General features: G+C 37.7%; 1 protein-coding gene across 1 annotated transcript in view; it reads right to left on the reverse strand.

Moving 5' to 3' along the window:
* LOC120413056 (eIF-2-alpha kinase activator GCN1) overlaps positions 1-15977 on the reverse strand; it is a 31181-nt gene extending 15204 nt beyond the window's left edge. Inside the window, exons 1-3 of the mRNA XM_039573760.2 lie at positions 15820-15977; positions 15611-15713; positions 10737-11707 (exon numbers count right to left, since the gene is read on the reverse strand). Coding sequence (XP_039429694.1) covers positions 10737-11707; positions 15611-15713; positions 15820-15834 — 1089 coding nt within the window. The 5' untranslated portion in view covers positions 15835-15977. The remainder of the gene's footprint in view (positions 1-10736; positions 11708-15610; positions 15714-15819) is intronic.
* Positions 15978-16563: the final 586 nt, after the last annotated feature.

A 16563-nucleotide genomic window follows, 5' to 3' on the forward strand; every position in this document is an offset into this window, starting at 1 on the left:
CAAAATTTTAAAAGTAGAAAATTTATAGAATTTAGGAAATAAAAAATAATAATTAAAGAGTCAACAAATAAAAAAAATCAGGAAATTGGGTACTAAAGCCCTATGTAAATTTTTAATGTACAACGGTAAAAAACACGATTAAAAACCATTTCTGATCACTTTTTATCATTTTAATGCAAAAAAATATTGACAAGACAACATTTTTTCGATGGATCAACTATGGTCCCCTTAGAACGAGCTGTCAAGTAGGAGCTTTTCTGTCAAGAAGGGCCGCGAGGTTAAATTTTCAAAATTGATTTAAAAATCCATTTTAAACTCTTTGTGGTCGTACAAAGGGTCATTGTACTCAGAAAAATGAGCTTTATCACTGTGAACAATAATATCAGCAATCTAAGCTTCATTTTAGGACCCAATTAAAAAAAGCCGATTTGGATTTTGAAAACTGAAAGAATTACAAATGAAAGAAATTAATTATGAATAAAGATGAATGAAAGAACAAGAATAAAATTCAATTACAATTATTTAAAAAAAGAATAAAAAAATAGAATCTGAGAATTTAATAATTCGGAATTTAAGATTCAAAGAAATTAATTATATTGGAATTATATTCTGTAATTCTGTAATTCTGTAATTTCGGAATACATTCGTCCGGCTTCAGCTGAAGATTCATGCTGTCCCATGTTGCATGTTCGAGTGTAGACCTACGGAAAACCTTGCCGCGAGGAGAGGTGAGTGAGAAGTACACGAACCACCTACGACATAATTCCTCGGGCGGCCCAGGTCAACTCGAAGTTACCCCAGGCACCCCCAGTGCAGGACACATTGGGGGTAGAAAGTGGATAGAATTTTCAGTGAATACAATAATTATGACAATATAGGTTCATATAATCCTTGTTCCTTGATCTTACCTTTTGACACTATCAAACCTAGCAATATTACTATTGCATCTTACCATTCCCTTTTGATAGTGTCAACTTCAAACCTTCATCCATTGTGCAATTAACACCTAATTTCCGCTATATTCTTCATGCGGAATCGTCGTCTACTTTCTTCGCCTTATTATCACTGAACCACGGCGCGATATTGTTCTCACATTTTTTGAGCTTCAACGACCGATTGTTATTCACGCACTTATAAAAATACTTGTTCTGTTTCGCGGCTTTGTGAAAAATACACGTGTGTTGGCTTATACAATGACTTTTTTGGTCATCGTATGCTCGCAAGGTACATGAAAGAGAAAAAGAGAAAAAATGGGATAAGTACAATGTAAAATAAAATCGAACATTGAATAACAGACTAACACATAAAGAAAGAATAAAGAAACCTTATTTTGCAACTAGACAGAACTACCAACTTGTGACGAGAAGTTTACAAGATAACAACTGAAGTTGTGAAATATGGGACAGGACAAACAAACTAGAATAGTTAATATATATAATAAAACAGATTGAACGTACCTTTAATCATATTAATAACAGTTATGCCCAAATTTCTTACCATTTTTTTTTCAACTGTTACATTTCTACAATAATGTATTGCGATTCCAAGTTTGAAGAATAGAGTAGTTAAAGTTTGTGAGGTAAGGGACAAGTTATAGCAATAGCAAAATAAATAGATGGATAGATTTTACTAAATTTTATCTTAAAATAATAGGAAAAATCTAGCCTGATTTGAAAATAGCCAATGCACCAATTGCAAACATACAGCATTTCACGCTCACACCGTATGGAGTAAGTGTGATAAACTATATGTCGACATTCGGCGCATCACTTTTTTCAAAATACAGGAAATGATAGAAGGAAGGCTCCATTATGTAGAGCGGAAGGCTTCTGCAACACTTAGAACTCAGAACAGGCATCCTCTGAAATAAGAGAGAAAGACAAATATTAAAATTGTGGTATTATCACTAAATCCTATCATCCTTTCACCCCCCAAGACATGGTCTATCCTTCGTGCCTTCGTGTCTTGGGTGATGGCGAATTCTACCTTCTTCAATGATCTTCGGACCACCTCCAACTAGAATTCACAACAGGACCTCCCTCGGCTCCAGTTTACAACATGACAGCGACGAGAACACAGCCGAATGGGAGTTGACAGTATCAAATGCATGCTATACCCTTTGCTTTGCTGGATACTTACTAATAGCAAAGGGCGAGAGTCCTGCGACACTCAGCAATCATGTATACTGCCCATTTGCCACAATTATATTGGAATTATATAATTGAAAAATTAAAAATCTAACGAATTATAAATTTAAGAGATTTAGTTAATCCACCTTTAGGTGGTTAGTGCCTTCCTCTCATTTATAGAGTGATTCCAACCCCCCTAAAGTGCCACATGATTTATGGATCGCCCCTAACGTGATCGCAGCACCAAAGATGTCCTAATAAAAATAAGTGATGAGTAAAAAAAAACAGACGGCCCACAGACTTCTTGTCAAGATTGTACATACACCGCCGTTGGGAAATAGATTGAGGTTATGTAAATTCAGACCACTTTTTAAACTGCTTGTAATTTTGTATAGATAAGTCAGATCTTGAAAATTCTCAATCCACAAGAATGGTAATTTCAGAACCTTTCTAAAAATATATAATATGGCAGGTTGACGGCAGATTTCCATGCAAAACCGCCCTTTTTTACAAATTGTGAAATTTATATGTAGCAGTTTTTTAAGCATAGCTTTTGATGTGCTTTACTAAATCTTATAAATTTCAATAGGGACTTATGGGACCTCAAGACGAATCGAATGAGGCCAATATGGTCAAAATCGGCTCAGCCAGTGACGAGATATTCCAGTGACATTGATTCGGTACACATGTCTACATACAGCCAAACACACAGACTTTTGCTCAGCTAGGGATTCTGAGTCGATATGTATAAATGACGGTAGGTCTATGAGGTCGAATTAAGAAGTTCATTTTTCGAGTGATTTTATAGCCTTTCCTCAGTAAGGTGAGGAAGGCAAAAATAAAGGATTTTAGCAATTTAAGAATTTAAGAGTGTTGGAAGTAAACCCTAAGTGCGGCCCTGGTGATTAGTTTAGTTTAGCTTTAGGCGCAGTAGGCTTTGCCACGCGCATCTTTTATATAAACACCACCCACTCTGTGTTAACCCTCTTTCCCCGAATAAACACCAACTCGTCAGGGCGTCATCCATAAAGTATGTCACGCAAAAATCGGCCAAAATTAACCCCCCCTCCCCCCTATGTCACACTTTGTCACACAAGGTTGAACCCCCCCTCAAAAAGTACGTCACATTTTGCCAGACCCCCCCCCCCTTGGTTTCGATGGGATTTTTTATAGTTTTTATATCTTTTTTCAATTTCAATTCGGTTTTATTTGTGAATTATCAAGTTACAATGAGTACATTTAGGTACATAACAGAATTTTGGTGTTCCTTTCAGTTGTGTTTTTTTACATCGTAATTCAATCGAAAACATTATCTATATATATAAAAAATTTCGACGGTTTTGTTCGAACGCGAATCAGTTCAACACGGAGCGTCGGATCGAGGTGCTCTTTGTTGCGTTGGGTTCGTATAAGCCCAAGGAAGGTTTATACGCTAACTAATTGACACTTTGGCCACTCTGGAACCGATTCCGGAGCATCGGCAAATTGTATGGAGAAAATTACGTAAAATAATATTTTGATCACAGGAGGCTGAACAAGCAAAAAATCAAAAAAACGTCAACAAACGAAAAAAAAAGCAGAACGAAGTTTGTCGGGTAAGGCTTGTTTTTATATAAAAAAATAAGTTGTCTATTTTTTCATTTTTTAGAATAAACATTGCGATATAAAAAACAGTTTTGTATCTTTTAAAAATTAGAAGACCTGGTATAACATCCAAGTATAAACAAATCTTGAAAACTGTTTTTCACAGTATTGTATCTAATAGGGTATTTGTCCCTATTTTGGGCCTACTAAGCAGAGCGCACTTTTAATTTGATGTATTCTCAAAGGCTGCTATTGGCAGCCTAGTTTGTTTTACATGAATAAGTTGGTTTTTTAATGCTTAAGCTCGTACATAATAAACATTTTGATAAAATTGCCTTATATCGCTGTAAAAGCACGAAAAACTAAAACACTTTTTGCCCCTATTTTGGGGATATTGCTTCTAGCATACGACCTTCTTTGTGCATATTTTCGGCCTACCTTCTGATTGGTTGAAATCTCGAAGCACGTGGCGAACTTTTTTGACGTACGGTTCAGCCCTAGCTCGTACAGTTCAGCCCCAAAAAGTACGGTCACCAAACAGGCTAAATCGTTGTGCGGTTTCAAGCCACAAATCATCGTTAGAATTACGTTAAATTAATTAATTACGTTAAATTACGTGCATAAATTGAATGAGCATAATTTATTTCATTAATTTATGAGCTTTAAGCATAATTAAATATTTGTTGCGCAGCCAAATAATTAACCCGTACTACGCGAGTAAGGACTTTGAGATGTGAAAGGCGCGCACACACTGTCACAGTTTGTAGAAGTGTCCAATGGACTGAATATACAGCCATCGTCTCCGAAATTAAAGATTAACTTTGATTAAGAATATAATTGATTGGTGTCAGTTTAGTGATTGTTTTTTGAAACGGGATAATGCTAACCGCCAATAAAAACCTATTGCTGGTAGTTTGAGATTTGGGGGAAGGCTCTCATTTGTGTGCCGAGTGATGAAAGCCGTGACGCTGAGTGTCAACAAGCGGTAAGCAAAAGTGGTGAAAATTTTGGACCTAATGGGCAACTAGTAATTTTCCACAAAAAATTGACGAGTGATATGTTTATTCCGTTTTTTCCTATTTAAAAGGAAATAGTGAATTATTTTTGCCCACCAAACTGAAGCTAATGACAGCAAGTATCATTTCCAAGTGGCAGTTTTCTGCAAATTGACGGTGGAATGCACAATTTCGTCAAATTAAGTTTGGTAGGCTCAATATAGGTACTAGGCCCAAAATAGGGACAAATACCCTAAGTTCAAACCATTTATAGCAGTTTTCTTATGAACTCCCTGCTTTCAAAGCATTTATTTTTATTAGGCAAGAATTTGCAAAATATTGAAGTTCCAGCTGAAAAAAAAAATGTGACTAAATAATAAATTATAATGTGATACCGTCATCAGGGGTGACATTGGGTCTGGGGGTGAGTTTGAGTCATACAAAAATGCAGAAATTTGTATGACCCAATCTCACCCCAGACCCAATGTCATCCCTTATGACGGTACTTCTAAATAATAGTTACCAAACAATTTTAGAAAAGATGATTTAATTTAATTGTGTATATTTCGAATTAATATTATGCAATCATAACAAAAAACCTAGCGTGACGTCACAGTCTCGCAAACCCCCCCTCCCCCCTTCGTCACATCTTGTCACACCTACGGTAACCCCCCCTCCCCCCCCTAAGAGCGTACGTACTTTATGGATGACGCCCAGGTTGTGTGGCCCAGCACATCGCGTGGCGCGTTGCCATAGTAACCGCGATCAGAAGGAATTTTTTTTTCCATGTGCGCGAAAACTTCGGGAAGGTGACGCCATATTCGCGATTCGAAAGTGAGTTAAGTTTTTTCGGGAGTGAAACGTGAAAAGAACATTTATTGCGATGGAAAACAAGTTTGTGTCGCACGCGTTCGACGGGACGAATTTCTGGTACTGGAGTTTCCGGATCGAAGCGGATTTGAAGGCGCAGAAACTCCACCACTGCATCGAGCGAACGCTGGAGGAGGAATCGTTTTTCACGGTGGTTGCGGAGGAAGGCGTGGCGGAGCGGGTGCGGAAGGAAGCACTTCGGAAGTCCCGGAAAGAAGAGGACGAAAAGTTGTTCCTGCTCAAGGTGATCGCCGAGCCGCAACGGGAAGCCGTCTTGTTCTTTCATGTCATCGCCGAAGCTGATGTGGGAAGCCCTGAAGAAAAAGTCGGACCGGAAAGCAGCGCGTGCTGGAAGTAACGGAACGTGTCCGTTCAAGTGTCGCGTCTGCGGGAAACCGGGGCACAAGAAGGTGGACTGCCCGCGGAAGAAGAAGGTGAAACACGCTGCCGGAAGTGTGCTGCAGCTGAAGAAGGGGAAGGTGCATTCGGCGGAAACCGTTGCCGGTGCCAAGGAAGACGTGCCGTTCGTGCCAGAAGCGGAAGAAGCCAACAGTGAGGAAACAGACGGAAAGTTCCGGTGGGTGCTGGACAGTGATGTTTCCGAGCACATGGTTGGCGAAAAGAACCTGCTGGTGAATGTGCGCCGGATGGAAACCCCGAAGGTGGTCAACGTGGCTGAAGCAGGAGTGCCGCTCGAAAGTCGCTACGTCGGAGAAGTGAAAATGAAGGCCGTCGTCGGAAAAAGGACGTTGAACTGCACGGTTCACGACGTCCTGTACGTGCCGGGATTGACGTCGAACCTGTTCTCCGTGGAAAAGGTGGCCAAGCGCGGAATGGAAGTCACGTTTGGCCGGAATCATGCACGCATCTCGAAGGACGGAGACGTCAAGTGCACTGCAACGTGGAACGGAAGTTTGTACGTACTTGACGTGGAGCTCGAGATGTGTGGATCGGCCGTTGTGGCTGAGTTGGAGAGTCAAGAAGAAGTGCCGGAAGATAAAGTGTGCACGGACGATCAACTCGACAGTGAAGAATCGGATGCAGATGACACAGTGCAAGAAGAAGAAGAAGTGCCTGAAGAAAACGCAGTACCAGAACTGGAGGAAGCTGCGGGAGAAAGAAGAGGTCGCGTGAAGAAGCATCCGGCAAGGCCCGACCACGAGTTGAAGCTGAAGTGGCCGGCAAGGCCCGACCACGACGTCTGCGTCGCCGCCGAGGCCTACGTGGACGAGAATCTCGACACCAATGAAGCGCTGCAGAATCGCAACGACCGGCCGCTGTGGAAACGTGCTATCAACGACATGTTCCGGTCGAAGAAGGAAAACCGCACGTGGGACCTCGTGAAGGCTCCTGATGGTGGCCGAGTTGTGTGCTGCAAGAGGGTGTTGAGGATCAAGAAGGAAGAAGACGGTACCGCTGCCAGGTACAAAGCTCGTCTCGTCGTGACGGGGTGCTCGCAACGTGCGGGGTACGACTACAAAGAAACGTACGCCCGAATCGTCGTTCGTGAGCTGCCGGCAGAAGCGGTGGAACAGCTGCACCAGACAGAAGAACGGAAGCCTCCAGGATTTGAGATGGGGAGTAAGGTGATCAAGATGAACAAATCGCTGGTTGGTGCGAAGGCGCTGCAAAACCGGAAAAAGCGGTACAGGTGTCGAATGCTGTTCAAGAAGATCTCAAAGCTTGTAGGAACGCAAACGGAACGAGACCGTCGATCCGCTGCTGGGAGTAGCGGGCGGAGACCGAGGGAGCGACATCAACCTCGGAGCATCCGCAACAACAACATCCGTGATAGTTGGTCAGGAAGTACTCACCAAGTTGCCAGTTCCTCCTGACAAGTGACCAGCTCGCCGATGTGTTCACCAAGGGCCCAAGCTGTTTCGACCGAGAAGCACCGAAGCACTTTAGGTTTGAGAGGGGGTGTTGAAAGTCAACCCTAAGTGCGGCCCTGGTGATTAGTTTAGCTTTAGGCGCAGTAGGCTTTGCCACGCGCATCTTTTATATAGGGGCAGGGGGGCAGAATGGACCAGGGGGGCAGAATAAGCCACCCTTGGTTTTGGGCTTTAGAATGGATTTAGACCAATTGTAAGGCAAGGGTCTTATAAAGGACGTCAAATAACTTCACCATACCGAAAACGACGTTTGAATTCATTGTATTCTTCAAATTATGAGCAAAAATGTAAATTTATTAGAAAAACCAAGCAAATGTTGTTTATTTCGAGGTTTTTAAATAAGCTTTCTGAAAAGTTGGATTGTTTGAAAAAGTTTGCTCAATGCTTATAACGATACTAGATGTTACTACCAAGGTATACAAACAACAACGGAACCTTAAAATCATTTAGAGGCTTGGTGGTGGAAGTGTTAAATTTACATCCACTTGGGGGCAGAATGGACCACCCTTATCCTGCCTTATAAAAACAATCAAAAGTTATGAAATTTGGATTAAATGGATTATTTCACTCCTGGTAGCTTCACAAATAACGTTTAATGCAACATTAGTTGATTTTTTAGTTGTTTTGATGATTATTTGTAAAAATAGTGTCCGTTTTCAACATATTAACACTATTTTCAAAAATGTTTGTTTTGGTAAGTGACTATTTTTATTAAAGTGGTCTAACTTCATGGAAACTATGTTAGAAAGGTCCCTTAAGTCATTTCTTATCTCCTTTCAACGTTGTATTAGACGAAATGGCTTGTTTTCTAAGGTGGCCCATTCTGCCCCACATGGTGGCCCATTCTGCCCCGCACCCTGGAAAAGTAGTCGAAAAAACTTTTTTTTTTAGGTGGCTCAAAAATAGTTTTAAGCTAAAAAAATTCATCAACCAAGTATACAACATTGAAGGGAACATCCCAAAGCATAAGCCTACTATACTGAATTCATAAGTTTTCATGTTTTTCTATGGTTTTTGGCGCATTTTACTTAGGCGGGCCATTCTGCCCCCCCTGCTCCTAAACACCACCCACTCTGTGTTAACCCTCTTTCCCCAAATAAACACCAACTCGTCAAAGAGTAAAACATTAATAATCTAATTATAATTTAGAATAATTGAAGTAAAAAGTAAAAGTAAATCTTTCCCTGTCCCTGAGTGGAACACCCTTGAAGAGTATCGGGGCCGGCATTTACAAAGCGGATTCAGTGACAGTTTATTATTCAACTTAATGTTAACATATTAAGGTTGATGTTAACATTCCATAGGTTGTCTTCCTAAGGTGTCTTGATAAGGCCCAGTTTGTGGCGATACACGTGTACTACCTAGTACTACCTTCCCTTTACTAACCAATCGAATCCAGAAGGGAAAAGATCACCAGTTGTGTTGGTCCGAGTCGGGATTTAAACCCCGATCTACCGCTTACGAGGCGGAAGCGCTACCACTAGGCTACGTGGCTCGGTCAGAATAATTGAAGACTTGAAAAATAAAGAAAAGATAAATTAAAATAAAACGTTACTTGATCCACCTTTAGGTGGTTGGTGCCTTCCTCTCATTTAAAGTGATTCCAACACCCCTTAAGTGTCCACATGTTTATGGATCTCCCCTAATAAAAATAAGTGATGAGTAAAAAAACAGACTACCCACAGACTTTTTGTCAAGATTATACAGACACGGCTTTTGAGGAAAATGGCATCCCTCTACACGGCTTTTTTCGTGGCGATCAGACCCGACCAGTTGAGGTTATGTGAATTCAGACCATTTTTTAAACTGCTTGTAATTTAAGATAGGTAAGTCAGATCTTGAAAATTCTTACTCCACCTGAAAGGTCTGCTCATATGCATTCTAAAAATATATAACATGTGAGGGTTTCATGAAAAAACCACCCTTTTTACCATAATTTTAATTTAATATGAAACAGTTTTTTTAAAATAACTTTTTAAATACATGATAAAACTGCATGAATTTAAATAGCAACTTAGGGGACGTTAAGACGGATCGATTAAATCCATTACGGCCAAAATCGGTTGAGCCTGTGACGAGATATTCCAGTGACATTGATTTGGTACACATGTCTACATACAGCCAAACACACAGACATTTGCTCAGCTGGTGATTCTGAGTCGATATGTACAAATGAAGGTAGGTCTAGGAGATCTAACTAAAAAGTTCGTTTTTCGAGTGATTTTATAGCCTTTCCTCAGTAAGGTGAGGAAGGCAATAAGTTTGAGTTTGTGCTCAGACCAACCCGTGACATTTTTGTAGAGCGAGTTGTGGCGCTATAACCACGGCAAAAAGTGTCCAGGGCATTTGTGGAAATACTATGTCCCATCCCCGAGGGTCCCGGAGCACCAAAACTTCTTACCATGGTGGCTCCCAACGATAAATTGCCTAAACAAACAGGAACGTGAGCGGGGGATCCCCACGTCCCCACGTTTCTTCCTCCCCTGTAGATTCAGAAATGTATTGTTGTTTTAACACTCGTGCTAAAACTCAATGCAATTCAATGAATCATCTTTGCGGTAAACTTTACGCAGTTGGCCTGGCCGCTTTAAAGTTTGTGATGTTTCAAAGCAATTTGTTGCATTGGGGCACTGCAATTGTTAATAATGACAAGAGGATGCTAGGCGTAAATCAACGAAGTTGACTTTATAGCTGTCGGCCACCATTGCTAGTACCAACCACTAGTGTCTTCCTTTTTATCTACAAGGACTTCGCCGCCCTGGGCTCCTAAGTGTATGAAAGTATGGCACGGAGCGACGGCGCCGAATACCCATATTTACAAAAAGAATTTTAGAGCGCCCGCCGCGAGATTCGAACCGACGACCTCTGGATTGTGAGTCCAGTGCGCGGTCCGATTGATCCACACGGGCGGGACAATCAACCTAAGGCATTTTCCAGGATGCCCTCGAAAGACTGGCTGCGCTAGGGTTAGATTAGATTAGATTAGACCAACCCTTGACATTTTTGCAGATTTACATGTATGTAACCCCTTGAGAATCACATACTTTTAGCGTTCCAAAATTTGAGAATAAAAAAAGGAATTTAAGAATGAATTTTAAGAATTTGGAACGTCAAGAATAAAAAAAAAAAACTTTGAAAAGTTTAAAAATAAGACTTTGACCAATCAGAAATATATTTTTTATAATTCTATAAGAATTAGGGTGCCCTTCTCCCTACCAATCCCCTACCATAAATCCGAGTAAATTAGGCAAATTAGTTCGACTCACCTGCAGCAAATTAATCCTCAGCTCCACCACCGTAATCTTCCCGCCCGAACCGTTGAACACCGCAAACACCTCCTTGAGCAGCGCCTCGATCGCCGTCACCCCCGCACACTTCATGGCGATCTGCTTGAGCGACTCGACCGCCTCCTGGCGCGTCGTTTCGTCCTTCGAGGCAAGATTCGCGACCAGCGTCTTGCCCAGGTCGTACGCAAAGTCACTAATGTCCACCGGAATCTCACTCACGATCGCCCCGACCGCCCGCAGAATCACTTCCGGCGAACGCAGCATCGACCGCTGCAACGCCGGCAGAACCGTCGCCTTGAAGTCGTCCTTCGTGATGGCGGCCAGGACGATCGCACTGCCGCGGATGTCGCTGGCATGCGGCTTCGCCTTGACCGTGATCAACCCCTTCACGACGTGGTCCAACAGCTTGGCCTTGTTCTGCTCCAGCAGGGTCAGATTGTCGAACTCGTTCTTGCAGTAGGTCAAAATCGCCGACAGAAACAGAATGACCGCGCTCGAAGGTTCCGCGGCGATCAACTTCTCGAAGTAAACCTTCTCCAGGTCTTCCTTCTTGGCGAAAAACTCCCTCACGAAGCTGTACGCCTTGTCGGAGATCTTCTGGATCCCCGAGGTCAACGAGAGCTGGTACAGCGCCGCCTGGTTCTCGATCAGCTTGGGGAACTCCTTCTTCCCGACGGCCGTCTCGCGATCACCGTGGAGCGCCACCAGATTCGCCCATCCCAGTGCCAGCACCGCAGCTTGGGCGCCCTTTAGCGGCGGGGCGGCGACCAGATCCTTGGTGACCAGCGCTTTGAGCACGTTGTTAAAGTGCTCGTACGCCAGGTCCGCGTGGTTCTGCAGCAGCGCAACGATCAGATCCCGAACGAGGGCCTGCGAGGCGGGGTCCTTGTACTTGGTCAGCGTCGTGCCGATCACCTTGCAGATGCCGCGCACGATGGTGGCGTTGATGCCTGGGGGGAGGGAGGGAGAAAAAGAAGGGTTTGAGAATGAAATAAGATTTTTTTAAGTTTTGCTGTTGTGTGGTAGGTTTTTTAGCCTTTTAACTGCTACTTATTTTTTAAGAAGCTTTAATATTTAGGCGAATTTCAAGTATCGCTTTGTCAACGAAAATTGCAAAAAATTAAAGAATGAAAAAGATCATAAAATTTATAAATTGAAAATCTTCAAAATTCATAAATCTAGGAATTTGAAAATTTAAATACAGTTCGTACTCAGGGTGACCACTCAAATTCCATTTTCAAATTCCCAACTTTTGCAGAAACTCAAATAATATGCATTTCTTATCTAAAGAATGATTTCAAACAAAAACAAAATAACTTATCAACGAATATCTAAAAAAAAAACGACTTCGAAAATGGAAGCACTCGTCATTTCGATTCAGAGAAGAAACATAAACAATTGGTCTTTGAAAAATAACCGAAAGCTTAACAATTCTTATTATTTCAATGTTTATTTTTAAAATTGGCAAACGTATAGTTTTCGATACTTCAACTGGAAACGGCAAAAAGTTAAAGACATCGGAATTTAAAATTTTATTCTTAATTTTTTTAACTTTAAATTGAAGAACGCTTCAAACATTATTGCTTTTATTATTTTTTCAAAGAATTCAAAAAATATCTTGGAATTCGTTTAAAAAAAAATTGAAATGGAACTTGGTAACCCTTTTAAATTTTGTAAATTTTGATAAAGAATTTTTTAAATTAATGTTAAGTCATCTGGATGTCGGTATTTAACCGTTCCATTTTTTTTATTTTAAATTCAGTTTGATAAGACTCAATGTTTTACCACTTATTTAAGATTAAAATGTTTGAAGAGACAAATTCTTTAAACATATTTTCAATAACAATATCATTTAAGGTGCTGAATTAAAGAATTTAAAATTTGTAAATTCGGAAATTTTGAGATCTTTTAATTTATGAATTCAAGAATTTAAGAATTTAAGAATTTAAGAATTTAAAAATTTAAGAATTTAAGAATTTAAGAATTTAAGAATTTAAGAATTTAAGAATTTAAGAATTTAAGAATTTAAGAATTTAAGAATTTAAGAATTTAAGAATTTAAGAATTTAAGAATTTAAGAATTTAAGAATTTAAGAATTTAAGAATTCTAGATTAAATTTTCAAAAGGTCCTATCTACATAGGAAACCCATGAGGGATAGGTTGTTTTGAAAATTTAATCTAGAATTTAAGAATTTAAGAATTTAAGAATTTAAGAATTTAAGAATTTAAGAATTTAAGAATTTAAGAATTTAAGAATTTAAGAATTTAAGAATTTAAGAATTTAAGAATTAAAGAATTTAAGAATTTAAGAATTTAAGAATTTAAGAATTTAAGAATTTAAGAATTTAAGAATTTAAGAATTTAAGAATTTAAGAATTTAAGAATTTAAGAATTCAAGAATTTAAGAATTTAAGAATTTAAGAATTCAAGAATTTAAGAATTTAAGAATTCAAGAATTTAAGAATTTAAGAATTTAAGAATTTAGGAATTTAAGAATTTAAGAATTTAAGAATTTAAGAATTTAAGAATTTAGGAATTTAAGAATATAAGAATTTAAGAATTAAAGAATTTAAGAATTTAAGAATTTAAGAATTTAAGAATTAAAGAATTTAAGAATTTAAGAATTTAAGAATTTAAGAATTTAAGAATTTAAGAATTTAAGAATTTAAGAATTAAAGAATTAAAGAATTTAAGAATTTAAGAATTTAAGAATTTAAGAATTTAAGAATTTAAGAATTTAAGAATTTAAGAATTCAAGAATTTAAGAATTTAAGAATTTAAGAATTTAAGAATTTAAGAATTTAAGAATTTAAGAATTTAAGAATTTAAGAATTTAAGAATTTAAGAATTTAAGAATTTAAGAATTTAAGAATTTAAGAATTTAAGAATTTAAGAATTTAAGAATTTAAGAATTTAAGAATTTAAGAATTTAAGAATTTAAGAATTTAAGAATTTAAGAATTTAAGAATTTAAGAATTTAAGAATTTAAGAATTAAAGAATTAAAGAATTTAAGAATTTAAGAATTTAAGAATTTAAGAATTTAAGAATTTAAGAATTTAAGAATTTAAGAATTCAAGAATTTAAGAATTTAAGAATTTAAGAATTCAAGAATTTAAGAATTTAAGAATTTAAGAATTCAAGAATTTAAGAATTTAAGAATTTAAGAATTTAGGAATTTAAGAATTTAAGAATTTAAGAATTTAAGAATTTAAGAATTTAAGAATTTAAGAATTTAAGAATTTAAGAATTTAAGAATTCAAGAATTTAAGAATTTAAGAATTTAAGAATTTAGGAATTTAAGAATTTAAGAATTTAAGAATTTAAGAATTTAAGAATTTAAGAATTATAGAATTTAAGAATTTAAGAATTTAAGAATTTAAGAATTTAAGAATTATAGAATTATAGAATTATAGAATTTAAGAATTTAAGAATTTAAGAATTTAAGAATTTAAGAATTTAAGAATTTAAGAATTTAAGAATTTAAGAATTTAAGAATTATAGAATTATAGAATTATAGAATTATAGAATTTAAGAATTTAAGAATTTAAGAATTTAAGAATTTAAGAATTTAAGAATAGGGGGATGGCGTCGCTATTTTTAGACCACGTTTTCCACTTTTTCTCCATCGAAACCGACTACTTTATCGACTTCATTTTGCTGGGCGAGATAGGACGCCGTCTATTTTTAGACGATGACTCAGCACTTTTCCACTTTTGCACTTAAAAAAACCAGATGGCAGCACGATGTAACGCCACGTCCCTATTTAAGAATTTAAGAGTTTAAGAATTTAAGAATTTTTGAGTTTAATAATTTATTAATTTAAGAATTTAAAGTTTATTAATTTAAAAACATTAAAATTCAATAATTTAAGCATTCAGTAATTTAGGAATATATTTAAGAATTTGTGAGTTCAAGCATTTATGAATTTAAGCATTTAAAATGCATAATTTTTTTTTAAATTTTTGGCTGTTTTTAATTTAGAATTTTACGAATTTTTCAATTTTGACTCTTTAAATTTTTAAATTCTTAAATTTAATTTGATTTTGATTTTAGATTTTTTTAAATAAAAATTTAAGAAATTTCTTTTATTTGAATTTTAAAATATTTAAGTATATGAAAAAAAAACTTAAAAAAGAAAAAATGTTTTGATTTTCTGAAACTTTGAATTTGTAATATTGGAGCTTCCATTTTTGAATTTTTGGATCTTTAAAAATTTATAAAAAATGTCTTTCTACGGGGTAGATTTTATTAAAATTCAAAAGCGAAGAGCAAGCATCAGTTACGTTTAAGTAAGCTCATATTTGTGATTTTGAGCACACAGTACGGCCACCGAAACCAGCCCCAATAATCATTTTTATTACATCCTCATGTATAACTTCTAGAAAAGTTTGAAATATGATTCACAAGATAAAGATTTGAATGTTTAATGAATGATTAAAAAGACTCAGAAAATTTAATAGGATAGTTTTAGAAACGCCTTCATTCATGACTGCTGAAAATTTATCAAATCCTTCTCAATTGTTTTACAGAACTTATGTAAAAATCAGAGATTTTTCAAAATCAGAGATTTTTCAAAATCAGAGATTTTTCAAAATCAGATAATAATTCACAAGCTCAACACTGTTTCCCACAGTGATGCAATTGCGGCGTCGTCGCACTCCAACTATCTTCACCGTTCGCACTTTCCTCCATTAAAAATTTCACAACTTGTCGATTGTTTTGGGGTGGGGATTCTGAGCTTGTCCCGTCCCGTCTCCCTTCCCGGCGCGACAAAACAAAGTGAGGTTACACACAGCTGCTTCAACATTCCCCAAAACTTTGAGCAAACTTCACCCAACTCAAACCAACTCACCCGGGTTCGGCAGCACGGCGGTCACATTGCGAAACAGTTCCGGCCGTTCCTCGACGGGGACGTTCAGCACCCGGTTCGGCAGGTCCTTGAGGGCCTTTGCAAGCTGGAAAGGCGAAGGAAATTTCAATAAAAATCACACTCTTTTGGGGTGCAAACAATCCTCACCGGAGCCGCCACCGGTTGGGCACGGATCCCGGGCCGGAACTTACCTCAGCATCTGCCATTTTTCCGGCGGCGATAAGATTTTTTACTCCGCGATATTCGATCTGCAGTCGCACGGGGATTTTGCACAAGAAGGAAGAGAACACGGCGCGATGCAAAAACTTGACAACTCGGCAAACGACTGACTGATGCGAGTTTGACGTTTCGAATGCGCCGTGATGTGTGCCCAGTGAGTGGGAGAATTTAGGGAGAAACGGAGGGAAAAAATGGTAAACAGTTCCGAACAGTGCAGAATGGATTTGCTTCTCCCTGTGACTGAAGATGTGGAATATTTTGTACAATTTTTGTTAAAACTAAACTAGAGGAACAACGTATAATTGGGTACTAAAGCCCTATGTCAATTTTTATGTACAGCGGTAAAAAACACGATTGAAAACCATTTCTGATCACTTTTTTTTCATTTTAATGCAAAATATTGTTTTGACAAGACAACATTTTTTCGATGGATCAACTACCGCGAGGTTAATTTTTCAAAATTGATTTAAAAATCCATTTTAAACTCTTTGTGGGCGTACAAAGGGTCATTGTACTCAGAAAAATAAGCTTTATCGCTGTAAACAATAATATCAGCAAGCTTCATTTTAGGACCCAATTCCATCGAGCACCGAATATTGACATCCCGCATAGTCAATACCGAGGTCAGTACACACAAAGAAAAAATACTCTAAATTTAAAAAGATCGTTCGTTGGATTCAAAGTTTTGCCTTCCTCACTGAGGTAAGGCTATAATC

Source organism: Culex pipiens, chromosome 3 (assembly GCF_016801865.2).
Source record: "Culex pipiens pallens isolate TS chromosome 3, TS_CPP_V2, whole genome shotgun sequence".
Lineage (NCBI taxonomy): Eukaryota > Metazoa > Arthropoda > Insecta > Diptera > Culicidae > Culex > Culex pipiens.